General features: G+C 63.8%; 5 protein-coding genes and 2 long non-coding RNA genes across 9 annotated transcripts in view; 1 reads left to right on the plus strand and 6 right to left on the minus strand.

Annotated features, from left to right (window-relative positions):
• The window catches only part of LOC145541488 (uncharacterized), a 37,827-nt gene that overhangs the window by 974 nt on the left and 14,453 nt on the right, over window positions 1-22,400 (plus strand). For all 3 annotated transcript variants that reach the window (XR_014079058.1, XM_081578103.1, XM_081578114.1), the window contains exons 2-24: window positions 1-212; window positions 482-1,189; window positions 2,428-2,518; window positions 3,162-3,353; window positions 3,842-4,053; window positions 4,323-5,030; window positions 6,270-6,360; window positions 7,016-7,207; window positions 7,696-7,907; window positions 8,177-8,884; window positions 10,124-10,214; window positions 10,874-11,065; window positions 11,554-11,765; window positions 12,035-12,742; window positions 13,982-14,072; window positions 14,732-14,923; window positions 15,412-15,623; window positions 15,893-16,600; window positions 17,839-17,929; window positions 18,601-18,792; window positions 19,281-19,492; window positions 19,762-20,469; window positions 21,709-21,799. Coding sequence is in view for 2 of the 3 variants with exons in the window: in XM_081578103.1 (XP_081434229.1) it covers window positions 1-212; window positions 482-1,189; window positions 2,428-2,518; window positions 3,162-3,353; window positions 3,842-4,053; window positions 4,323-5,030; window positions 6,270-6,360; window positions 7,016-7,207; window positions 7,696-7,907; window positions 8,177-8,884; window positions 10,124-10,214; window positions 10,874-11,065; window positions 11,554-11,765; window positions 12,035-12,742; window positions 13,982-14,072; window positions 14,732-14,923; window positions 15,412-15,623; window positions 15,893-16,600; window positions 17,839-17,929; window positions 18,601-18,792; window positions 19,281-19,492; window positions 19,762-20,469; window positions 21,709-21,799 (7,026 nt within the window). In the remaining variant the exon portion in view is untranslated. The remainder of the gene's footprint in view (window positions 213-481; window positions 1,190-2,427; window positions 2,519-3,161; window positions 3,354-3,841; window positions 4,054-4,322; window positions 5,031-6,269; window positions 6,361-7,015; window positions 7,208-7,695; window positions 7,908-8,176; window positions 8,885-10,123; window positions 10,215-10,873; window positions 11,066-11,553; window positions 11,766-12,034; window positions 12,743-13,981; window positions 14,073-14,731; window positions 14,924-15,411; window positions 15,624-15,892; window positions 16,601-17,838; window positions 17,930-18,600; window positions 18,793-19,280; window positions 19,493-19,761; window positions 20,470-21,708; window positions 21,800-22,400) is intronic.
• Window positions 1,216-2,522, minus strand: LOC145523349 (uncharacterized). Its single transcript, XM_081533871.1, has 3 exons — window positions 2,398-2,522; window positions 2,140-2,302; window positions 1,216-1,736 (listed from the first exon to the last, which is right to left on the minus strand). Exons 1-3 carry the CDS (start codon window positions 2,416-2,418, stop codon window positions 1,216-1,218), a joined length of 705 nt encoding a protein of 234 aa, XP_081389997.1. The 5' UTR covers window positions 2,419-2,522.
• Window positions 3,568-6,390, minus strand: LOC145541500 (uncharacterized). Its single transcript, XM_081578156.1, has 3 exons — window positions 6,240-6,390; window positions 5,982-6,144; window positions 3,568-5,577 (listed from the first exon to the last, which is right to left on the minus strand). Exons 1-3 carry the CDS (start codon window positions 6,258-6,260, stop codon window positions 5,057-5,059), a joined length of 705 nt encoding a protein of 234 aa, XP_081434282.1. The 5' UTR covers window positions 6,261-6,390; the 3' UTR covers window positions 3,568-5,056.
• Window positions 7,417-9,763, minus strand: LOC145541523 (uncharacterized). Its single transcript, XR_014079085.1, has 2 exons — window positions 9,106-9,763; window positions 7,417-8,875 (listed from the first exon to the last, which is right to left on the minus strand). It is a non-coding gene; the product is annotated as an uncharacterized LOC145541523 (long non-coding RNA).
• LOC145541494 (uncharacterized) lies at window positions 11,280-14,102 on the minus strand. Its single transcript, XM_081578147.1, has 3 exons — window positions 13,952-14,102; window positions 13,694-13,856; window positions 11,280-13,289 (listed from the first exon to the last, which is right to left on the minus strand). Exons 1-3 carry the CDS (start codon window positions 13,970-13,972, stop codon window positions 12,769-12,771), a joined length of 705 nt encoding a protein of 234 aa, XP_081434273.1. The 5' UTR covers window positions 13,973-14,102; the 3' UTR covers window positions 11,280-12,768.
• On the minus strand, window positions 16,627-17,952 carry LOC145538657 (uncharacterized). Its single transcript, XM_081571056.1, has 3 exons — window positions 17,809-17,952; window positions 17,551-17,713; window positions 16,627-17,147 (listed from the first exon to the last, which is right to left on the minus strand). Exons 1-3 carry the CDS (start codon window positions 17,827-17,829, stop codon window positions 16,627-16,629), a joined length of 705 nt encoding a protein of 234 aa, XP_081427182.1. The 5' UTR covers window positions 17,830-17,952.
• LOC145541527 (uncharacterized) lies at window positions 18,970-21,348 on the minus strand. The gene is made up of 2 exons (XR_014079090.1): window positions 20,691-21,348; window positions 18,970-20,460 (listed from the first exon to the last, which is right to left on the minus strand). It is a non-coding gene; the product is annotated as an uncharacterized LOC145541527 (long non-coding RNA).

Genomic DNA, 22,400 nt, shown 5'->3' on the forward strand with positions numbered 1-22,400 from the left:
GGTCTCCACCTGGGACTTGCGGCTCCACCAAGGAGGACAGCCACTGACTCATAGGGAGAGTTCCCGGGACTCCTGCCCACGGCCGGCAAACTTCTCAGTGGGCTCCCTGCAGAGCCGAGGGCAGCCACAGACCAGCGGTCACAGGCTCTTGTGTCGTGCTCCACCTAGGACCCTTAAAACCAAGGTCGCCCTGGACTCCCAGCCGGGCAAAGGTAACCACTAACGCACACTGGGATTCCCCTGGCCCCCGCTGAGCCTGGGGGCCCTACACCTCATCTTACTGCGACTGAGTGTCCTCCCGTGGCGGGACAAGCCCCATCCCACGGTCAGCCATTCAGCAACATCTGCACAGTTGCATGTTCTTCATCCAGGGTCTCCACCTTAGATGCCCTGCTGAGTAGGAGACTGCCACTCACCAGCACCAAGAGGCCCTTGGGTGCCCTGCAACTTGGGGAACCTAATTCCAAGGTCTCTGGCTTAGTCTCCCCCCAGGACAAGGGTCCACCTTCACATCCAGCTGAGAGCGCCCCTGCGGACCCCTGCCCACCGCCCACCAAGCTGTCTGCAGTTGAGGCCCCTCTCAGCCAAGGGCCATCCGAGAGGAACAGACAGAAGCCCATAGAGCATGAAGCTGGGGTCTCCACCGAGCACTCCCTGGTCAGCAGAGAGCAGCAGCCCCCTCACAGAAAGAGCCGCCCGAAACTCCACCTGCCTGCACGGCCTCCTTCCAACCTCTCTGCACCTGACTGTGCCTCTGGTCGGGGGCCGCCCCTGGCCTGGCCTCAGAACGCCACGTGTGCTCACCCACCTGCATTCTCCAGCCCCTTTGTTCCCTTGGCTGAGTGGGAACCTCCCACCTGCAAAGAGGCCGACTTGCATCTCCGCAGCCCTGCAGACTCTCCCTCCAGGCCTTTCAACGCTGACCCTTCACCCCCTCAAGGGCAGCGGCCGGCCCCCGCGGCCCCTCATTCAGGACCCCACCCACAGGCACGCTGGAAACCCAGCCCGGAGCTTTCCCTTGATGTCCCCCGAGTCCTTGTCTGCCTGTGGCCCTCGGCGCCTCTGTTTGCCCCAGGGGAGCTGGCTGGAAGGGGCTGCTACCTGGTGGAAGAGAGATACCTAATTCCCGTCCTTCTGCGCCGCACCTCTGCGCCCTCCTCCCAGAAGCAGCGCCCTGAACCTGCAGAAGGTGAGGAGGGTGGCCTCGGAACCCTCTCAAAGCCGCCAGGCAACCTTGGCCGCCAGCGGCTCCCTGACGCCCTGGTGGCTCCCCAACGCCCAGAAAGGGAAGGGCCGGCTCCAGCAGCCCCTCACCCCCAGCAGCAGTTCAGTCACTCGGTGAGGCTGGCGGGAGACCGGGAAATGGGGACAGGAGAGCCGCCTGGATCCAAAGAAGCAAGGCATCCTCACCCAGGCGGGAGGAGTCCGAGACCACTGGGCCAGGCGGGCCTCGGCGTTCCGCCGCGGTGGCCGGGTGGGCGGCTGTCGGTGCAGGCGTTGGTGGTGGCTGCGTCCCCGGGAGACAGGCTCGGAAACGCCAGCGCCTCGTGGCCGGTGCGTGGAGCCGTGCAGGTTGTGGTCCCCCTGGTGGGTCTCTGTGCAGAGGTGCTGATGGGCCGCGGGCCCGGAGCTCTCTGGCCTGGGACCGGGTTTAGCCGGCTCCTCTGGTGCTGTGTCAGCTGGGGTGTCTTGGTCGTCTGGAGAGTTCTCTCCAGGGGGCGAGCGGGATGCCCTACCTTCAAAGAGGAGAAGCTGGAAGAGCTGTCGACTGGAATGAAACTCATGGGTAAAGCTTTGGATGAGTTTGACAGGAAACTTAAATATTCGAAGACAGCTTTTCACAGAAAGAGGGAAAGTATTAAAAATCTGTCCAGGGAAGTGTCTGAACTGAAGGAATTGCTCAGCATGTCTGAAGAAAACAACCAAAGGTGGCAACATCTGTTTCAGCTGTCCCAGGAAGGACAGGTGTCCCTGGACGTGGCTGACGCTGAGCTGGGCACCCGTGGCCATGTCCCGGGAGAGCCCCAGGCCCGCGGGAACCTGTGCCCCGGGACAGGTTCACAGTGTGAAGGCTGGTGGTCCGTGCACCCCCCAACCCCGGGATGGGGGCCTGGAAGGGGGAAGCCGAGCTGGCCTGACCTTCGCCATGTACATGAGTTCTGAATAGTTGTGTTGGAAGGCGGTATCCCGTGATGGTGGCGCCGGGATCGAGGGCTGCTCCAGCCACAGGTGTCCTCACCCTCGAGCCAGCCGGGTCTGAAGTGCAGATCCCCCAGGCACACGGCCAGCGCCCGGTGCCACTCTGACGGGAGGGAAACCAGCAGAGGGGGACCGCCCGTTCCCTCTGCTGCCCTGTATCCTCTGGTGTGAGCCCTCGCCCCCTTCTTACCATCTCACCTCCGCTATCCCTCTCCACATGTCCTGCAGCCCGTCCGCCTGCACACCACCTCCGTTTCGCTGATGGGACGCTGTCAGAAGCTGAGACACCAAAAGGAGGCCTTGGAGCGTCAGGATCCAGGCAGGTGTAGTGTCACCATGGCAACCCCTGGAGCCCACCCCCCCACCCCCCCCCCCCGCCTTTCCCTCTCCCGCCTCCGCCCCCCTCCCGGCTCCACCCCCTCCCGCAGCTCTCAGCTCCACGGCCCCGCCCCCCAGGGCTAAGGGACCACGGGGGGGGGCAGTGGGGCGGGGCCAGATCTGGAGGGAGGAGGCGGAAACCGCCCCTCAATTGGCCCGCGTCTCGCAGCGGTGAAAGCCGTCTGGCGATAGGCCGGAGGCGCGCGTGACGTCACGGAGAGGCGGGGTGGTGCACGGGCGGGTCTAAAAGCCGGGCGCCACCCCGGACTCCCGGGGAGAGGAGAGTGGAGAGGCAGGATGGCGATTGTGCTGCGCCTGCTGCCGCAGCTGCTGCTGCTGCTGCTGCTGCTGCTGCTGCTGCTTCTCCTGGTCGCCGCCTGTTCGCCCGCCCTTCTGGCGACCAGCGCCCATTCTTCCTGTCCCGGGCCTCTGGCCCACACCGTGCACTCCACGTTCATGTTCGCGGCCTCCTTCGCTCCGCTCTGCGGGCTTGAGAGTCCGCGCACCCGCACGCGGCGCCTCGCGCACCCGCTCCCTTGGACGGGGCTGGCCTGACTCCTCGCCTTGGTGTTCTCCTCCCGCAGCGGGAGATCGGGCGCCGAGAACAGGAGCACAGGGGACCCCCAGCCCTCCGGCGTCGCACACCGGCTCCGCACACGCCAGCGGAGCGCCCCCGACACGCTCCTGGCCTCCAGCCCCGCGCTGAGCAGAGGGCGGCCTCCAACCCCAACTCGGATGCTCGTCGACCTTGGAGCAGCGCCGTACAACAGGTCCAGGTGTTGTAGCCACACGTTCCGGGAAACAGCTCACTCAGGACAAGGCAGAGTCTCCTCTTAGCCAAGGACCCTGCCCAGTTTTTGTGAAAACCTTATACACCCTAAGTGTAGGTGCGCAAACCCACCTCCCCATATTCCATGAAACTGGTCTGGACAAGGTAAAAGAGCGAGGCCATCGAGGTTCACCCATGATTCATGTGTCATAAGCCTAGGTAGTTAAACAGGGGACATTTATCAACAGGCCTGTGGTCATACCCCCGATAAGCATAATGAGATTTACGACTTTGTTCTGTTAGAGATAATTAGCATATTCTTTCAGGCGACGGAGAGTCTAGGTACAAGTCCCTCGGCTCCTTCATCCGGGGGTCTGGTTTTCCATCGGCATGCCATTGCCATTGGTAACTGGGCATATAGCTGAAAAGTCCACCGTCCGGCCCAAGATGGAGTCCTGCTTTCAAGATAGAGCTGTTACGTTTCCTCCTTCACAGGGTCTCCACCTGGGACTTGCGGCTCCACCAAGGAGGACAGCCACTGACTCATAGGGAGAGTTCCCGGGACTCCTGCCCACGGCCGGCAAACTTCTCAGTGGGCTCCCTGCAGAGCCGAGGGCAGCCACAGACCAGCGGTCACAGGCTCTTGTGTCGTGCTCCACCTAGGACCCTTAAAACCAAGGTCGCCCTGGACTCCCAGCCGGGCAAAGGTAACCACTAACGCACACTGGGATTCCCCTGGCCCCCGCTGAGCCTGGGGGCCCTACACCTCATCTTACTGCGACTGAGTGTCCTCCCGTGGCGGGACAAGCCCCATCCCACGGTCAGCCATTCAGCAACATCTGCACAGTTGCATGTTCTTCATCCAGGGTCTCCACCTTAGATGCCCTGCTGAGTAGGAGACTGCCACTCACCAGCACCAAGAGGCCCTTGGGTGCCCTGCAACTTGGGGAACCTAATTCCAAGGTCTCTGGCTTAGTCTCCCCCCAGGACAAGGGTCCACCTTCACATCCAGCTGAGAGCGCCCCTGCGGACCCCTGCCCACCGCCCACCAAGCTGTCTGCAGTTGAGGCCCCTCTCAGCCAAGGGCCATCCGAGAGGAACAGACAGAAGCCCATAGAGCATGAAGCTGGGGTCTCCACCGAGCACTCCCTGGTCAGCAGAGAGCAGCAGCCCCCTCACAGAAAGAGCCGCCCGAAACTCCACCTGCCTGCACGGCCTCCTTCCAACCTCTCTGCACCTGACTGTGCCTCTGGTCGGGGGCCGCCCCTGGCCTGGCCTCAGAACGCCACGTGTGCTCACCCACCTGCATTCTCCAGCCCCTTTGTTCCCTTGGCTGAGTGGGAACCTCCCACCTGCAAAGAGGCCGACTTGCATCTCCGCAGCCCTGCAGACTCTCCCTCCAGGCCTTTCAACGCTGACCCTTCACCCCCTCAAGGGCAGCGGCCGGCCCCCGCGGCCCCTCATTCAGGACCCCACCCACAGGCACGCTGGAAACCCAGCCCGGAGCTTTCCCTTGATGTCCCCCGAGTCCTTGTCTGCCTGTGGCCCTCGGCGCCTCTGTTTGCCCCAGGGGAGCTGGCTGGAAGGGGCTGCTACCTGGTGGAAGAGAGATACCTAATTCCCGTCCTTCTGCGCCGCACCTCTGCGCCCTCCTCCCAGAAGCAGCGCCCTGAACCTGCAGAAGGTGAGGAGGGTGGCCTCGGAACCCTCTCAAAGCCGCCAGGCAACCTTGGCCGCCAGCGGCTCCCTGACGCCCTGGTGGCTCCCCAACGCCCAGAAAGGGAAGGGCCGGCTCCAGCAGCCCCTCACCCCCAGCAGCAGTTCAGTCACTCGGTGAGGCTGGCGGGAGACCGGGAAATGGGGACAGGAGAGCCGCCTGGATCCAAAGAAGCAAGGCATCCTCACCCAGGCGGGAGGAGTCCGAGACCACTGGGCCAGGCGGGCCTCGGCGTTCCGCCGCGGTGGCCGGGTGGGCGGCTGTCGGTGCAGGCGTTGGTGGTGGCTGCGTCCCCGGGAGACAGGCTCGGAAACGCCAGCGCCTCGTGGCCGGTGCGTGGAGCCGTGCAGGTTGTGGTCCCCCTGGTGGGTCTCTGTGCGGAGGTGCTGATGGGCCGCGGGCCCGGAGCTCTCTGGCCTGGGACCGGGTTTAGCCGGCTCCTCTGGTGCTGTGTCAGCTGGGGTGTCTTGGTCGTCTGGAGAGTTCTCTCCAGGGGGCGAGCGGGATGCCCTACCTTCAAAGAGGAGAAGCTGGAAGAGCTGTCGACTGGAATGAAACTCATGGGTAAAGCTTTGGATGAGTTTGACAGGAAACTTAAATATTCGAAGACAGCTTTTCACAGAAAGAGGGAAAGTATTAAAAATCTGTCCAGGGAAGTGTCTGAACTGAAGGAATTGCTCAGCATGTCTGAAGAAAACAACCAAAGGTGGCAACATCTGTTTCAGCTGTCCCAGGAAGGACAGGTGTCCCTGGACGTGGCTGACGCTGAGCTGGGCACCCGTGGCCATGTCCCGGGAGAGCCCCAGGCCCGCGGGAACCTGTGCCCCGGGACAGGTTCACAGTGTGAAGGCCGGTGGTCCGTGCACCCCCCCAACCCCGGGATGGGGGCCTGGAGGGGGGAAGCCGAGCTGGCCTGACCTTCGCCATGTACATGAGTTCTGAATAGTTGTGTTGGAAGGCGGTATCCCGTGATGGTGGCGCCGGGATCGAGGGCTGCTCCAGCCACAGGTGTCCTCACCCTCGAGCCAGCCGGGTCTGAAGTGCAGATCCCCCAGGCACACGGCCAGCGCCCGGTGCCACTCTGACGGGAGGGAAACCAGCAGAGGGGGACCGCCCGTTCCCTCTGCTGCCCTGTATCCTCTGGTGTGAGCCCTCGCCCCCTTCTTACCATCTCACCTCCGCTATCCCTCTCCACATGTCCTGCAGCCCGTCCGCCTGCACACCACCTCCGTTTCGCTGATGGGACGCTGTCAGAAGCTGAGACACCAAAAGGAGGCCTTGGAGCGTCAGGATCCAGGCAGGTGTAGTGTCACCATGGCAACCCCTGGAGCCCACCCCCCCCCCCCCCCGCCTTTCCCTCTCCCGCCTCCGCCCCCCTCCCGGCTCCACCCCCCTCCCGGCTCCACCCCCTCCCGCAGCTCTCAGCTCCACGGCCCCGCCCCCCAGGGCTAAGGGACCACGGGGGGGGGGGGCAGTGGGGCGGGGCCAGATCTGGAGGGAGGAGGCGGAAACCGCCCCTCAATTGGCCCGCGTCTCGCAGCGGTGAAAGCCGTCTGGCGATAGGCCGGAGGCGCGCGTGACGTCACGGAGAGGCGGGGTGGTGCACGGGCGGGTCTAAAAGCCGGGCGCCACCCCGGACTCCCGGGGAGAGGAGAGTGGAGAGGCAGGATGGCGATTGTGCTGCGCCTGCTGCCGCAGCTGCTGCTGCTGCTGCTGCTGCTGCTGCTGCTTCTCCTGGTCGCCGCCTGTTCGCCCGCCCTTCTGGCGACCAGCGCCCATTCTTCCTGTCCCGGGCCTCTGGCCCACACCGTGCACTCCACGTTCATGTTCGCGGCCTCCTTCGCTCCGCTCTGCGGGCTTGAGAGTCCGCGCACCCGCACGCGGCGCCTCGCGCACCCGCTCCCTTGGACGGGGCTGGCCTGACTCCTCGCCTTGGTGTTCTCCTCCCGCAGCGGGAGATCGGGCGCCGAGAACAGGAGCACAGGGGACCCCCAGCCCTCCGGCGTCGCACACCGGCTCCGCACACGCCAGCGGAGCGCCCCCGACACGCTCCTGGCCTCCAGCCCCGCGCTGAGCAGAGGGCGGCCTCCAACCCCAACTCGGATGCTCGTCGACCTTGGAGCAGCGCCGTACAACAGGTCCAGGTGTTGTAGCCACACGTTCCGGGAAACAGCTCACTCAGGACAAGGCAGAGTCTCCTCTTAGCCAAGGACCCTGCCCAGTTTTTGTGAAAACCTTATACACCCTAAGTGTAGGTGCGTAAACCCACCTCCCCATATTCCATGAAACTGGTCTGGACAAGGTAAAAGAGCGAGGCCATCGAGGTTCACCCATGATTCATGTGTCATAAGCCTAGGTAGTTAAACAGGGGACATTTATCAACAGGCCTGTGGTCATACCCCCGATAAGCATAATGAGATTTACGACTTTGTTCTGTTAGAGATAATTAGCATATTCTTTCAGGCGACGGAGAGTCTAGGTACAAGTCCCTCGGCTCCTTCATCCGGGGGTCTGGTTTTCCATCGGCATGCCATTGCCATTGGTAACTGGGCATATAGCTGAAAAGTCCACCGTCCGGCCCAAGATGGAGTCCTGCTTTCAAGATAGAGCTGTTACGTTTCCTCCTTCACAGGGTCTCCACCTGGGACTTGCGGCTCCACCAAGGAGGACAGCCACTGACTCATAGGGAGAGTTCCCGGGACTCCTGCCCACGGCCGGCAAACTTCTCAGTGGGCTCCCTGCAGAGCCGAGGGCAGCCACAGACCAGCGGTCACAGGCTCTTGTGTCGTGCTCCACCTAGGACCCTTAAAACCAAGGTCGCCCTGGACTCCCAGCCGGGCAAAGGTAACCACTAACGCACACTGGGATTCCCCTGGCCCCCGCTGAGCCTGGGGGCCCTACACCTCATCTTACTGCGACTGAGTGTCCTCCCGTGGCGGGACAAGCCCCATCCCACGGTCAGCCATTCAGCAACATCTGCACAGTTGCATGTTCTTCATCCAGGGTCTCCACCTTAGATGCCCTGCTGAGTAGGAGACTGCCACTCACCAGCACCAAGAGGCCCTTGGGTGCCCTGCAACTTGGGGAACCTAATTCCAAGGTCTCTGGCTTAGTCTCCCCCCAGGACAAGGGTCCACCTTCACATCCAGCTGAGAGCGCCCCTGCGGACCCCTGCCCACCGCCCACCAAGCTGTCTGCAGTTGAGGCCCCTCTCAGCCAAGGGCCATCCGAGAGGAACAGACAGAAGCCCATAGAGCATGAAGCTGGGGTCTCCACCGAGCACTCCCTGGTCAGCAGAGAGCAGCAGCCCCCTCACAGAAAGAGCCGCCCGAAACTCCACCTGCCTGCACGGCCTCCTTCCAACCTCTCTGCACCTGACTGTGCCTCTGGTCGGGGGCCGCCCCTGGCCTGGCCTCAGAACGCCACGTGTGCTCACCCACCTGCATTCTCCAGCCCCTTTGTTCCCTTGGCTGAGTGGGAACCTCCCACCTGCAAAGAGGCCGACTTGCATCTCCGCAGCCCTGCAGACTCTCCCTCCAGGCCTTTCAACGCTGACCCTTCACCCCCTCAAGGGCAGCGGCCGGCCCCCGCGGCCCCTCATTCAGGACCCCACCCACAGGCACGCTGGAAACCCAGCCCGGAGCTTTCCCTTGATGTCCCCCGAGTCCTTGTCTGCCTGTGGCCCTCGGCGCCTCTGTTTGCCCCAGGGGAGCTGGCTGGAAGGGGCTGCTACCTGGTGGAAGAGAGATACCTAATTCCCGTCCTTCTGCGCCGCACCTCTGCGCCCTCCTCCCAGAAGCAGCGCCCTGAACCTGCAGAAGGTGAGGAGGGTGGCCTCGGAACCCTCTCAAAGCCGCCAGGCAACCTTGGCCGCCAGCGGCTCCCTGACGCCCTGGTGGCTCCCCAACGCCCAGAAAGGGAAGGGCCGGCTCCAGCAGCCCCTCACCCCCAGCAGCAGTTCAGTCACTCGGTGAGGCTGGCGGGAGACCGGGAAATGGGGACAGGAGAGCCGCCTGGATCCAAAGAAGCAAGGCATCCTCACCCAGGCGGGAGGAGTCCGAGACCACTGGGCCAGGCGGGCCTCGGCGTTCCGCCGCGGTGGCCGGGTGGGCGGCTGTCGGTGCAGGCGTTGGTGGTGGCTGCGTCCCCGGGAGACAGGCTCGGAAACGCCAGCGCCTCGTGGCCGGTGCGTGGAGCCGTGCAGGTTGTGGTCCCCCTGGTGGGTCTCTGTGCGGAGGTGCTGATGGGCCGCGGGCCCGGAGCTCTCTGGCCTGGGACCGGGTTTAGCCGGCTCCTCTGGTGCTGTGTCAGCTGGGGTGTCTTGGTCGTCTGGAGAGTTCTCTCCAGGGGGCGAGCGGGATGCCCTACCTTCAAAGAGGAGAAGCTGGAAGAGCTGTCGACTGGAATGAAACTCATGGGTAAAGCTTTGGATGAGTTTGACAGGAAACTTAAATATTCGAAGACAGCTTTTCACAGAAAGAGGGAAAGTATTAAAAATCTGTCCAGGGAAGTGTCTGAACTGAAGGAATTGCTCAGCATGTCTGAAGAAAACAACCAAAGGTGGCAACATCTGTTTCAGCTGTCCCAGGAAGGACAGGTGTCCCTGGACGTGGCTGACGCTGAGCTGGGCACCCGTGGCCATGTCCCGGGAGAGCCCCAGGCCCGCGGGAACCTGTGCCCCGGGACAGGTTCACAGTGTGAAGGCCGGTGGTCCGTGCACCCCCCCAACCCCGGGATGGGGGCCTGGAGGGGGGAAGCCGAGCTGGCCTGACCTTCGCCATGTACATGAGTTCTGAATAGTTGTGTTGGAAGGCGGTATCCCGTGATGGTGGCGCCGGGATCGAGGGCTGCTCCAGCCACAGGTGTCCTCACCCTCGAGCCAGCCGGGTCTGAAGTGCAGATCCCCCAGGCACACGGCCAGCGCCCGGTGCCACTCTGACGGGAGGGAAACCAGCAGAGGGGGACCGCCCGTTCCCTCTGCTGCCCTGTATCCTCTGGTGTGAGCCCTCGCCCCCTTCTTACCATCTCACCTCCGCTATCCCTCTCCACATGTCCTGCAGCCCGTCCGCCTGCACACCACCTCCGTTTCGCTGATGGGACGCTGTCAGAAGCTGAGACACCAAAAGGAGGCCTTGGAGCGTCAGGATCCAGGCAGGTGTAGTGTCACCATGGCAACCCCTGGAGCCCACCCACACCCCCCCCCCCGCCTTTCCCTCTCCCGCCTCCGCCCCCCTCCCGGCTCCACCCCCCTCCCGGCTCCACCCCCTCCCGCAGCTCTCAGCTCCACGGCCCCGCCCCCCAGGGCTAAGGGACCACGGGGGGGGCAGTGGGGCGGGGCCAGATCTGGAGGGAGGAGGCGGAAACCGCCCCTCAATTGGCCCGCGTCTCGCAGCGGTGAAAGCCGTCTGGCGATAGGCCGGAGGCGCGCGTGACGTCACGGAGAGGCGGGGTGGTGCACGGGCGGGTCTAAAAGCCGGGCGCCACCCCGGACTCCCGGGGAGAGGAGAGTGGAGAGGCAGGATGGCGATTGTGCTGCGCCTGCTGCCGCAGCTGCTGCTGCTGCTGCTGCTGCTGCTGCTGCTGCTGCTTCTCCTGGTCGCCGCCTGTTCGCCCGCCCTTCTGGCGACCAGCGCCCATTCTTCCTGTCCCGGGCCTCTGGCCCACACCGTGCACTCCACGTTCATGTTCGCGGCCTCCTTCGCTCCGCTCTGCGGGCTTGAGAGTCCGCGCACCCGCACGCGGCGCCTCGCGCACCCGCTCCCTTGGACGGGGCTGGCCTGACTCCTCGCCTTGGTGTTCTCCTCCCGCAGCGGGAGATCGGGCGCCGAGAACAGGAGCACAGGGGACCCCCAGCCCTCCGGCGTCGCACACCGGCTCCGCACACGCCAGCGGAGCGCCCCCGACACGCTCCTGGCCTCCAGCCCCGCGCTGAGCAGAGGGCGGCCTCCAACCCCAACTCGGATGCTCGTCGACCTTGGAGCAGCGCCGTACAACAGGTCCAGGTGTTGTAGCCACACGTTCCGGGAAACAGCTCACTCAGGACAAGGCAGAGTCTCCTCTTAGCCAAGGACCCTGCCCAGTTTTTGTGAAAACCTTATACACCCTAAGTGTAGGTGCGCAAACCCACCTCCCCATATTCCATGAAACTGGTCTGGACAAGGTAAAAGAGCGAGGCCATCGAGGTTCACCCATGATTCATGTGTCATAAGCCTAGGTAGTTAAACAGGGGACATTTATCAACAGGCCTGTGGTCATACCCCCGATAAGCATAATGAGATTTACGACTTTGTTCTGTTAGAGATAATTAGCATATTCTTTCAGGCGACGGAGAGTCTAGGTACAAGTCCCTCGGCTCCTTCATCCGGGGGTCTGGTTTTCCATCGGCATGCCATTGCCATTGGTAACTGGGCATATAGCTGAAAAGTCCACCGTCCGGCCCAAGATGGAGTCCTGCTTTCAAGATAGAGCTGTTACGTTTCCTCCTTCACAGGGTCTCCACCTGGGACTTGCGGCTCCACCAAGGAGGACAGCCACTGACTCATAGGGAGAGTTCCCGGGACTCCTGCCCACGGCCGGCAAACTTCTCAGTGGGCTCCCTGCAGAGCCGAGGGCAGCCACAGACCAGCGGTCACAGGCTCTTGTGTCGTGCTCCACCTAGGACCCTTAAAACCAAGGTCGCCCTGGACTCCCAGCCGGGCAAAGGTAACCACTAACGCACACTGGGATTCCCCTGGCCCCCGCTGAGCCTGGGGGCCCTACACCTCATCTTACTGCGACTGAGTGTCCTCCCGTGGCGGGACAAGCCCCATCCCACGGTCAGCCATTCAGCAACATCTGCACAGTTGCATGTTCTTCATCCAGGGTCTCCACCTTAGATGCCCTGCTGAGTAGGAGACTGCCACTCACCAGCACCAAGAGGCCCTTGGGTGCCCTGCAACTTGGGGAACCTAATTCCAAGGTCTCTGGCTTAGTCTCCCCCCAGGACAAGGGTCCACCTTCACATCCAGCTGAGAGCGCCCCTGCGGACCCCTGCCCACCGCCCACCAAGCTGTCTGCAGTTGAGGCCCCTCTCAGCCAAGGGCCATCCGAGAGGAACAGACAGAAGCCCATAGAGCATGAAGCTGGGGTCTCCACCGAGCACTCCCTGGTCAGCAGAGAGCAGCAGCCCCCTCACAGAAAGAGCCGCCCGAAACTCCACCTGCCTGCACGGCCTCCTTCCAACCTCTCTGCACCTGACTGTGCCTCTGGTCGGGGGCCGCCCCTGGCCTGGCCTCAGAACGCCACGTGTGCTCACCCACCTGCATTCTCCAGCCCCTTTGTTCCCTTGGCTGAGTGGGAACCTCCCACCTGCAAAGAGGCCGACTTGCATCTCCGCAGCCCTGCAGACTCTCCCTCCAGGCCTTTCAACGCTGACCCTTCACCCCCTCAAGGGCAGCGGCCGGCCCCCGCGGCCCCTCATTCAGGACCCCACCCACAGGCACGCTGGAAACCCAGCCCGGAGCTTTCCCTTGATGTCCCCCGAGTCCTTGTCTGCCTGTGGCCCTCGGCGCCTCTGTTTGCCCCAGGGGAGCTGGCTGGAAGGGGCTGCTACCTGGTGGAAGAGAGATACCTAATTCCCGTCCTTCTGCGCCGCACCTCTGCGCCCTCCTCCCAGAAGCAGCGCCCTGAACCTGCAGAAGGTGAGGAGGGTGGCCTCGGAACCCTCTCAAAGCCGCCAGGCAACCTTGGCCGCCAGCGGCTCCCTGACGCCCTGGTGGCTCCCCAACGCCCAGAAAGGGAAGGGCCGGCTCCAGCAGCCCCTCACCCCCAGCAGCAGTTCAGTCACTCGGTGAGGCTGGCGGGAGACCGGGAAATGGGGACAGGAGAGCCGCCTGGATCCAAAGAAGCAAGGCATCCTCACCCAGGCGGGAGGAGTCCGAGACCACTGGGCCAGGCGGGCCTCGGCGTTCCGCCGCGGTGGCCGGGTGGGCGGCTGTCGGTGCAGGCGTTGGTGGTGGCTGCGTCCCCGGGAGACAGGCTCGGAAACGCCAGCGCCTCGTGGCCGGTGCGTGGAGCCGTGCAGGTTGTGGTCCCCCTGGTGGGTCTCTGTGCGGAGGTGCTGATGGGCCGCGGGCCCGGAGCTCTCTGGCCTGGGACCGGGTTTAGCCGGCTCCTCTGGTGCTGTGTCAGCTGGGGTGTCTTGGTCGTCTGGAGAGTTCTCTCCAGGGGGCGAGCGGGATGCCCTACCTTCAAAGAGGAGAAGCTGGAAGAGCTGTCGACTGGAATGAAACTCATGGGTAAAGCTTTGGATGAGTTTGACAGGAAACTTAAATATTCGAAGACAGCTTTTCACAGAAAGAGGGAAAGTATTAAAAATCTGTCCAGGGAAGTGTCTGAACTGAAGGAATTGCTCAGCATGTCTGAAGAAAACAACCAAAGGTGGCAACATCTGTTTCAGCTGTCCCAGGAAGGACAGGTGTCCCTGGACGTGGCTGACGCTGAGCTGGGCACCCGTGGCCATGTCCCGGGAGAGCCCCAGGCCCGCGGGAACCTGTGCCCCGGGACAGGTTCACAGTGTGAAGGCCGGTGGTCCGTGCACCCCCCCAACCCCGGGATGGGGGCCTGGAGGGGGGAAGCCGAGCTGGCCTGACCTTCGCCATGTACATGAGTTCTGAATAGTTGTGTTGGAAGGCGGTATCCCGTGATGGTGGCGCCGGGATCGAGGGCTGCTCCAGCCACAGGTGTCCTCACCCTCGAGCCAGCCGGGTCTGAAGTGCAGATCCCCCAGGCACACGGCCAGCGCCCGGTGCCACTCTGACGGGAGGGAAACCAGCAGAGGGGGACCGCCCGTTCCCTCTGCTGCCCTGTATCCTCTGGTGTGAGCCCTCGCCCCCTTCTTACCATCTCACCTCCGCTATCCCTCTCCACATGTCCTGCAGCCCGTCCGCCTGCACACCACCTCCGTTTCGCTGATGGGACGCTGTCAGAAGCTGAGACACCAAAAGGAGGCCTTGGAGCGTCAGGATCCAGGCAGGTGTAGTGTCACCATGGCAACCCCTGGAGCCCACCCACACCCCCCCCCCCGCCTTTCCCTCTCCCGCCTCCGCCCCCCTCCCGGCTCCACCCCCCTCCCGGCTCCACCCCCTCCCGCAGCTCTCAGCTCCACGGCCCCGCCCCCCAGGGCTAAGGGACCACGGGGGGGGCAGTGGGGCGGGGCCAGATCTGGAGGGAGGAGGCGGAAACCGCCCCTCAATTGGCCCGCGTCTCGCAGCGGTGAAAGCCGTCTGGCGATAGGCCGGAGGCGCGCGTGACGTCACGGAGAGGCGGGGTGGTGCACGGGCGGGTCTAAAAGCCGGGCGCCACCCCGGACTCCCGGGGAGAGGAGAGTGGAGAGGCAGGATGGCGATTGTGCTGCGCCTGCTGCTGCAGCTGCTGCTGCTGCTGCTGCTGCTGCTGCTGCTGCTGCTTCTCCTGGTCGCCGCCTGTTCGCCCGCCCTTCTGGCGACCAGCGCCCATTCTTCCTGTCCCGGGCCTCTGGCCCACACCGTGCACTCCACGTTCATGTTCGCGGCCTCCTTCGCTCCGCTCTGCGGGCTTGAGAGTCCGCGCACCCGCACGCGGCGCCTCGCGCACCCGCTCCCTTGGACGGGGCTGGCCTGACTCCTCGCCTTGGTGTTCTCCTCCCGCAGCGGGAGATCGGGCGCCGAGAACAGGAGCACAGGGGACCCCCAGCCCTCCGGCGTCGCACACCGGCTCCGCACACGCCAGCGGAGCGCCCCCGACACGCTCCTGGCCTCCAGCCCCGCGCTGAGCAGAGGGCGGCCTCCAACCCCAACTCGGATGCTCGTCGACCTTGGAGCAGCGCCGTACAACAGGTCCAGGTGTTGTAGCCACACGTTCCGGGAAACAGCTCACTCAGGACAAGGCAGAGTCTCCTCTTAGCCAAGGACCCTGCCCAGTTTTTGTGAAAACCTTATACACCCTAAGTGTAGGTGCGCAAACCCACCTCCCCATATTCCATGAAACTGGTCTGGACAAGGTAAAAGAGCGAGGCCATCGAGGTTCACCCATGATTCATGTGTCATAAGCCTAGGTAGTTAAACAGGGGACATTTATCAACAGGCCTGTGGTCATACCCCCGATAAGCATAATGAGATTTACGACTTTGTTCTGTTAGAGATAATTAGCATATTCTTTCAGGCGACGGAGAGTCTAGGTACAAGTCCCTCGGCTCCTTCATCCGGGGGTCTGGTTTTCCATCGGCATGCCATTGCCATTGGTAACTGGGCATATAGCTGAAAAGTCCACCGTCCGGCCCAAGATGGAGTCCTGCTTTCAAGATAGAGCTGTTACGTTTCCTCCTTCACAGGGTCTCCACCTGGGACTTGCGGCTCCACCAAGGAGGACAGCCACTGACTCATAGGGAGAGTTCCCGGGACTCCTGCCCACGGCCGGCAAACTTCTCAGTGGGCTCCCTGCAGAGCCGAGGGCAGCCACAGACCAGCGGTCACAGGCTCTTGTGTCGTGCTCCACCTAGGACCCTTAAAACCAAGGTCGCCCTGGACTCCCAGCCGGGCAAAGGTAACCACTAACGCACACTGGGATTCCCCTGGCCCCCGCTGAGCCTGGGGGCCCTACACCTCATCTTACTGCGACTGAGTGTCCTCCCGTGGCGGGACAAGCCCCATCCCACGGTCAGCCATTCAGCAACATCTGCACAGTTGCATGTTCTTCATCCAGGGTCTCCACCTTAGATGCCCTGCTGAGTAGGAGACTGCCACTCACCAGCACCAAGAGGCCCTTGGGTGCCCTGCAACTTGGGGAACCTAATTCCAAGGTCTCTGGCTTAGTCTCCCCCCAGGACAAGGGTCCACCTTCACATCCAGCTGAGAGCGCCCCTGCGGACCCCTGCCCACCGCCCACCAAGCTGTCTGCAGTTGAGGCCCCTCTCAGCCAAGGGCCATCCGAGAGGAACAGACAGAAGCCCATAGAGCATGAAGCTGGGGTCTCCACCGAGCACTCCCTGGTCAGCAGAGAGCAGCAGCCCCCTCACAGAAAGAGCCGCCCGAAACTCCACCTGCCTGCACGGCCTCCTTCCAACCTCTCTGCACCTGACTGTGCCTCTGGTCGGGGGCCGCCCCTGGCCTGGCCTCAGAACGCCACGTGTGCTCACCCACCTGCATTCTCCAGCCCCTTTGTTCCCTTGGCTGAGTGGGAACCTCCCACCTGCAAAGAGGCCGACTTGCATCTCCGCAGCCCTGCAGACTCTCCCTCCAGGCCTTTCAACGCTGACCCTTCACCCCCTCAAGGGCAGCGGCCGGCCCCCGCGGCCCCTCATTCAGGACCCCACCCACAGGCACGCTGGAAACCCAGCCCGGAGCTTTCCCTTGATGTCCCCCGAGTCCTTGTCTGCCTGTGGCCCTCGGCGCCTCTGTTTGCCCCAGGGGAGCTGGCTGGAAGGGGCTGCTACCTGGTGGAAGAGAGATACCTAATTCCCGTCCTTCTGCGCCGCACCTCTGCGCCCTCCTCCCAGAAGCAGCGCCCTGAACCTGCAGAAGGTGAGGAGGGTGGCCTCGGAACCCTCTCAAAGCCGCCAGGCAACCTTGGCCGCCAGCGGCTCCCTGACGCCCTGGTGGCTCCCCAACGCCCAGAAAGGGAAGGGCCGGCTCCAGCAGCCCCTCACCCCCAGCAGCAGTTCAGTCACTCGGTGAGGCTGGCGGGAGACCGGGAAATGGGGACAGGAGAGCCGCCTGGATCCAAAGAAGCAAGGCATCCTCACCCAGGCGGGAGGAGTCCGAGACCACTGGGCCAGGCGGGCCTCGGCGTTCCGCCGCGGTGGCCGGGTGGGCGGCTGTCGGTGCAGGCGTTGGTGGTGGCTGCGTCCCCGGGAGACAGGCTCGGAAACGCCAGCGCCTCGTGGCCGGTGCGTGGAGCCGTGCAGGTTGTGGTCCCCCTGGTGGGTCTCTGTGCGGAGGTGCTGATGGGCCGCGGGCCCGGAGCTCTCTGGCCTGGGACCGGGTTTAGCCGGCTCCTCTGGTGCTGTGTCAGCTGGGGTGTCTTGGTCGTCTGGAGAGTTCTCTCCAGGGGGCGAGCGGGATGCCCTACCTTCAAAGAGGAGAAGCTGGAAGAGCTGTCGACTGGAATGAAACTCATGGGTAAAGCTTTGGATGAGTTTGACAGGAAACTTAAATATTCGAAGACAGCTTTTCACAGAAAGAGGGAAAGTATTAAAAATCTGTCCAGGGAAGTGTCTGAACTGAAGGAATTGCTCAGCATGTCTGAAGAAAACAACCAAAGGTGGCAACATCTGTTTCAGCTGTCCCAGGAAGGACAGGTGTCCCTGGACGTGGCTGACGCTGAGCTGGGCACCCGTGGCCATGTCCCGGGAGAGCCCCAGGCCCGCGGGAACCTGTGCCCCGGGACAGGTTCACAGTGTGAAGGCCGGTGGTCCGTGCACCCCCCAACCCCGGGATGGGGGCCTGGAGGGGGGAAGCCGAGCTGGCCTGACCTTCGCCATGTACATGAGTTCTGAATAGTTGTGTTGGAAGGCGGTATCCCGTGATGGTGGCGCCGGGATCGAGGGCTGCTCCAGCCACAGGTGTCCTCACCCTCGAGCCAGCCGGGTCTGAAGTGCAGATCCCCCAGGCACACGGCCAGCGCCCGGTGCCACTCTGACGGGAGGGAAACCAGCAGAGGGGGACCGCCCGTTCCCTCTGCTGCCCTGTATCCTCTGGTGTGAGCCCTCGCCCCCTTCTTACCATCTCACCTCCGCTATCCCTCTCCACATGTCCTGCAGCCCGTCCGCCTGCACACCACCTCCGTTTCGCTGATGGGACGCTGTCAGAAGCTGAGACACCAAAAGGAGGCCTTGGAGCGTCAGGATCCAGGCAGGTGTAGTGTCACCATGGCAACCCCTGGAGCCCACCCCCCCACCCCCCCACCCCCCCCACCCCCCCCCGCCTTTCCCTCTCCCGCCTCCGCCCCCCTCCCGGCTCCACCCCCCTCCCGGCTCCACCCCCTCCCGCAGCTCTCAGCTCCACGGCCCCGCCCCCCAGGGCTAAGGGACCACGGGGGGGGGCAGTGGGGCGGGGCCAGATCTGGAGGGAGGAGGCGGAAACCGCCCCTCAATTGGCCCGCGTCTCGCAGCGGTGAAAGCCGTCTGGCGATAGGCCGGAGGCGCGCGTGACGTCACGGAGAGGCGGGGTGGTGCACGGGCGGGTCTAAAAGCCGGGCGCCACCCCGGACTCCCGGGGAGAGGAGAGTGGAGAGGCAGGATGGCGATTGTGCTGCGCCTGCTGCCGCAGCTGCTGCTGCTGCTGCTGCTGCTGCTGCTGCTTCTCCTGGTCGCCGCCTGTTCGCCCGCCCTTCTGGCGACCAGCGCCCATTCTTCCTGTCCCGGGCCTCTGGCCCACACCGTGCACTCCACGTTCATGTTCGCGGCCTCCTTCGCTCCGCTCTGCGGGCTTGAGAGTCCGCGCACCCGCACGCGGCGCCTCGCGCACCCGCTCCCTTGGACGGGGCTGGCCTGATTCCTCGCCTTGGTGTTCTCCTCCCGCAGCGGGAGATCGGGCGCCGAGAACAGGAGCACAGGGGACCCCCAGCCCTCCGGCGTCGCACACCGGCTCCGCACACGCCAGCGGAGCGCCCCCGACACGCTCCTGGCCTCCAGCCCCGCGCTGAGCAGAGGGCGGCCTCCAACCCCAACTCGGATGCTCGTCGACCTTGGAGCAGCGCCGTACAACAGGTCCAGGTGTTGTAGCCACACGTTCCGGGAAACAGCTCACTCAGGACAAGGCAGAGTCTCCTCTTAGCCAAGGACCCTGCCCAGTTTTTGTGAAAACCTTATACACCCTAAGTGTAGGTGCGCAAACCCACCTCCCCATATTCCATGAAACTGGTCTGGACAAGGTAAAAGAGCGAGGCCATCGAGGTTCACCCATGATTCATGTGTCATAAGCCTAGGTAGTTAAACAGGGGACATTTATCAACAGGCCTGTGGTCATACCCCCGATAAGCATAATGAGATTTACGACTTTGTTCTGTTAGAGATAATTAGCATATTCTTTCAGGCGACGGAGAGTCTAGGTACAAGTCCCTCGGCTCCTTCATCCGGGGGTCTGGTTTTCCATCGGCATGCCATTGCCATTGGTAACTGGGCATATAGCTGAAAAGTCCACCGTCCGGCCCAAGATGGAGTCCTGCTTTCAAGATAGAGCTGTTACGTTTCCTCCTTCACAGGGTCTCCACCTGGGACTTGCGGCTCCACCAAGGAGGACAGCCACTGACTCATAGGGAGAGTTCCCGGGACTCCTGCCCACGGCCGGCAAACTTCTCAGTGGGCTCCCTGCAGAGCCGAGGGCAGCCACAGACCAGCGGTCACAGGCTCTTGTGTCGTGCTCCACCTAGGACCCTTAAAACCAAGGTCGCCCTGGACTCCCAGCCGGGCAAAGGTAACCACTAACGCACACTGGGATTCCCCTGGCCCCCGCTGAGCCTGGGGGCCCTACACCTCATCTTACTGCGACTGAGTGTCCTCCCGTGGCGGGACAAGCCCCATCCCACGGTCAGCCATTCAGCAACATCTGCACAGTTGCATGTTCTTCATCCAGGGTCTCCACCTTAGATGCCCTGCTGAGTAGGAGACTGCCACTCACCAGCACCAAGAGGCCCTTGGGTGCCCTGCAACTTGGGGAACCTAATTCCAAGGTCTCTGGCTTAGTCTCCCCCCAGGACAAGGGTCCACCTTCACATCCAGCTGAGAGCGCCCCTGCGGACCCCTGCCCACCGCCCACCAAGCTGTCTGCAGTTGAGGCCCCTCTCAGCCAAGGGCCATCCGAGAGGAACAGACAGAAGCCCATAGAGCATGAAGCTGGGGTCTCCACCGAGCACTCCCTGGTCAGCAGAGAGCAGCAGCCCCCTCACAGAAAGAGCCGCCCGAAACTCCACCTGCCTGCACGGCCTCCTTCCAACCTCTCTGCACCTGACTGTGCCTCTGGTCGGGGGCCGCCCCTGGCCTGGCCTCAGAACGCCACGTGTGCTCACCCACCTGCATTCTCCAGCCCCTTTGTTCCCTTGGCTGAGTGGGAACCTCCCACCTGCAAAGAGGCCGACTTGCATCTCCGCAGCCCTGCAGACTCTCCCTCCAGGCCTTTCAACGCTGACCCTTCACCCCCTCAAGGGCAGCGGCCGGCCCCCGCGGCCCCTCATTCAGGACCCCACCCACAGGCACGCTGGAAACCCAGCCCGGAGCTTTCCCTTGATGTCCCCCGAGTCCTTGTCTGCCTGTGGCCCTCGGCGCCTCTGTTTGCCCCAGGGGAGCTGGCTGGAAGGGGCTGCTACCTGGTGGAAGAGAGATACCTAATTCCCGTCCTTCTGCGCCGCACCTCTGCGCCCTCCTCCCAGAAGCAGCGCCCTGAACCTGCAGAAGGTGAGGAGGGTGGCCTCGGAACCCTCTCAAAGCCGCCAGGCAACCTTGGCCGCCAGCGGCTCCCTGACGCCCTGGTGGCTCCCCAACGCCCAGAAAGGGAAGGGCCGGCTCCAGCAGCCCCTCACCCCCAGCAGCAGTTCAGTCACTCGGTGAGGCTGGCGGGAGACCGGGAAATGGGGACAGGAGAGCCGCCTGGATCCAAAGAAGCAAGGCATCCTCACCCAGGCGGGAGGAGTCCGAGACCACTGGGCCAGGCGGGCCTCGGCGTTCCGCCGCGGTGGCCGGGTGGGCGGCTGTCGGTGCAGGCGTTGGTGGTGGCTGCGTCCCCGGGAGACAGGCTCGGAAACGCCAGCGCCTCGTGGCCGGTGCGTGGAGCCGTGCAGGTTGTGGTCCCCCTGGTGGGTCTCTGTGCGGAGGTGCTGATGGGCCGCGGGCCCGGAGCTCTCTGGCCTGGGACCGGGTTTAGCCGGCTCCTCTGGTGCTGTGTCAGCTGGGGTGTCTTGGTCGTCTGGAGAGTTCTCTCCAGGGGGCGAGCGGGATGCCCTACCTTCAAAGAGGAGAAGCTGGAAGAGCTGTCGACTGGAATGAAACTCATGGGTAAAGCTTTGGATGAGTTTGACAGGAAACTTAAATATTCGAAGACAGCTTTTCACAGAAAGAGGGAAAGTATTAAAAATCTGTCCAGGGAAGTGTCTGAACTGAAGGAATTGCTCAGCATGTCTGAAGAAAACAACCAAAGGTGGCAACATCTGTTTCAGCTGTCCCAGGAAGGACAGGTGTCCCTGGACGTGGCTGACGCTGAGCTGGGCACCCGTGGCCATGTCCCGGGAGAGCCCCAGGCCCGCGGGAACCTGTGCCCCGGGACAGGTTCACAGTGTGAAGGCCGGTGGTCCGTGCACCCCCCCAACCCCGGGATGGGGGCCTGGAGGGGGGAAGCCGAGCTGGCCTGACCTTCGCCATGTACATGAGTTCTGAATAGTTGTGTTGGAAGGCGGTATCCCGTGATGGTGGCGCCGGGATCGAGGGCTGCTCCAGCCACAGGTGTCCTCACCCTCGAGCCAGCCGGGTCTGAAGTGCAGATCCCCCAGGCACACGGCCAGCGCCCGGTGCCACTCTGACGGGAGGGAAACCAGCAGAGGGGGACCGCCCGTTCCCTCTGCTGCCCTGTATCCTCTGGTGTGAGCCCTCGCCCCCTTCTTACCATCTCACCTCCGCTATCCCTCTCCACATGTCCTGCAGCCCGTCCGCCTGCACACCACCTCCGTTTCGCTGATGGGACGCTGTCAGAAGCTGAGACACCAAAAGGAGGCCTTGGAGCGTCAGGATCCAGGCAGGTGTAGTGTCACCATGGCAACCCCTGGAGCCCACCCCCCCCCCGCCTTTCCCTCTCCCGCCTCCGCCCCCCTCCCGGCTCCACCCCCCTCCCGGCTCCACCCCCTCCCGCAGCTCTCAGCTCCACGGCCCCGCCCCCCAGGGCTAAGGGACCACGGGGGGGGGGCAGTGGGGCGGGGCCAGATCTGGAGGGAGGAGGCGGAAACCGCCCCTCAATTGGCCCGTGTCTCGCAGCGGTGAAAGCCGTCTGGCGATAGGCCGGAGGCGCGCGTGACGTCACGGAGAGGCGGGGTGGTGCACGGGCGGGTCTAAAAGCCGGGCGCCACCCCGGACTCCCGGGGAGAGGAGAGTGGAGAGGCAGGATGGCGATTGTGCTGCGCCTGCTGCCGCAGCTGCTGCTGCTGCTGCTGCTGCTGCTGCTGCTGCTTCTCCTGGTCGCCGCCTGTTCGCCCGCCCTTCTGGCGACCAGCGCCCATTCTTCCTGTCCCGGGCCTCTGGCCCACACCGTGCACTCCACGTTCATGTTCGCGGCCTCCTTCGCTCCGCTCTGCGGGCTTGAGAGTCCGCGCACCCGCACGCGGCGCCTCGCGCACCCGCTC

This window comes from Giraffa tippelskirchi, chromosome 1 (genome assembly GCF_054371585.1).
Source record: "Giraffa tippelskirchi isolate mGirTip1 chromosome 1, T2T-mGirTip1v1.2.pri, whole genome shotgun sequence".
Taxonomy (NCBI): Eukaryota; Metazoa; Chordata; class Mammalia; order Artiodactyla; family Giraffidae; genus Giraffa; species Giraffa tippelskirchi.

Bases quoted from the DNA above. Each gene is read 5' to 3' on its own strand.
- LOC145541500 (XM_081578156.1), bottom strand. From the start codon at position 6,260: ATGTGGAGAGGGATAGCGGAG. The intron at 6,145-6,239 runs GTGAGATGGTAA...CCCTCCCGTCAG, and splicing joins TGTGGAGAGGGATAGCGGAG to AGTGGCACCGGGCGCTGGCC. The intron at 5,578-5,981 runs GTCAGGCCAGCT...TCCTCTTTGAAG, and splicing joins AACTCATGTACATGGCGAAG to GTAGGGCATCCCGCTCGCCC.
- LOC145538657 (XM_081571056.1), bottom strand. From the start codon at position 17,829: ATGTGGAGAGGGATAGCGGAG. The intron at 17,714-17,808 runs GTGAGATGGTAA...CCCTCCCGTCAG, and splicing joins TGTGGAGAGGGATAGCGGAG to AGTGGCACCGGGCGCTGGCC. The intron at 17,148-17,550 runs GTCAGGCCAGCT...TCCTCTTTGAAG, and splicing joins AACTCATGTACATGGCGAAG to GTAGGGCATCCCGCTCGCCC.
- LOC145523349 (XM_081533871.1), bottom strand. From the start codon at position 2,418: ATGTGGAGAGGGATAGCGGAG. The intron at 2,303-2,397 runs GTGAGATGGTAA...CCCTCCCGTCAG, and splicing joins TGTGGAGAGGGATAGCGGAG to AGTGGCACCGGGCGCTGGCC. The intron at 1,737-2,139 runs GTCAGGCCAGCT...TCCTCTTTGAAG, and splicing joins AACTCATGTACATGGCGAAG to GTAGGGCATCCCGCTCGCCC.
- LOC145541494 (XM_081578147.1), bottom strand. From the start codon at position 13,972: ATGTGGAGAGGGATAGCGGAG. The intron at 13,857-13,951 runs GTGAGATGGTAA...CCCTCCCGTCAG, and splicing joins TGTGGAGAGGGATAGCGGAG to AGTGGCACCGGGCGCTGGCC. The intron at 13,290-13,693 runs GTCAGGCCAGCT...TCCTCTTTGAAG, and splicing joins AACTCATGTACATGGCGAAG to GTAGGGCATCCCGCTCGCCC.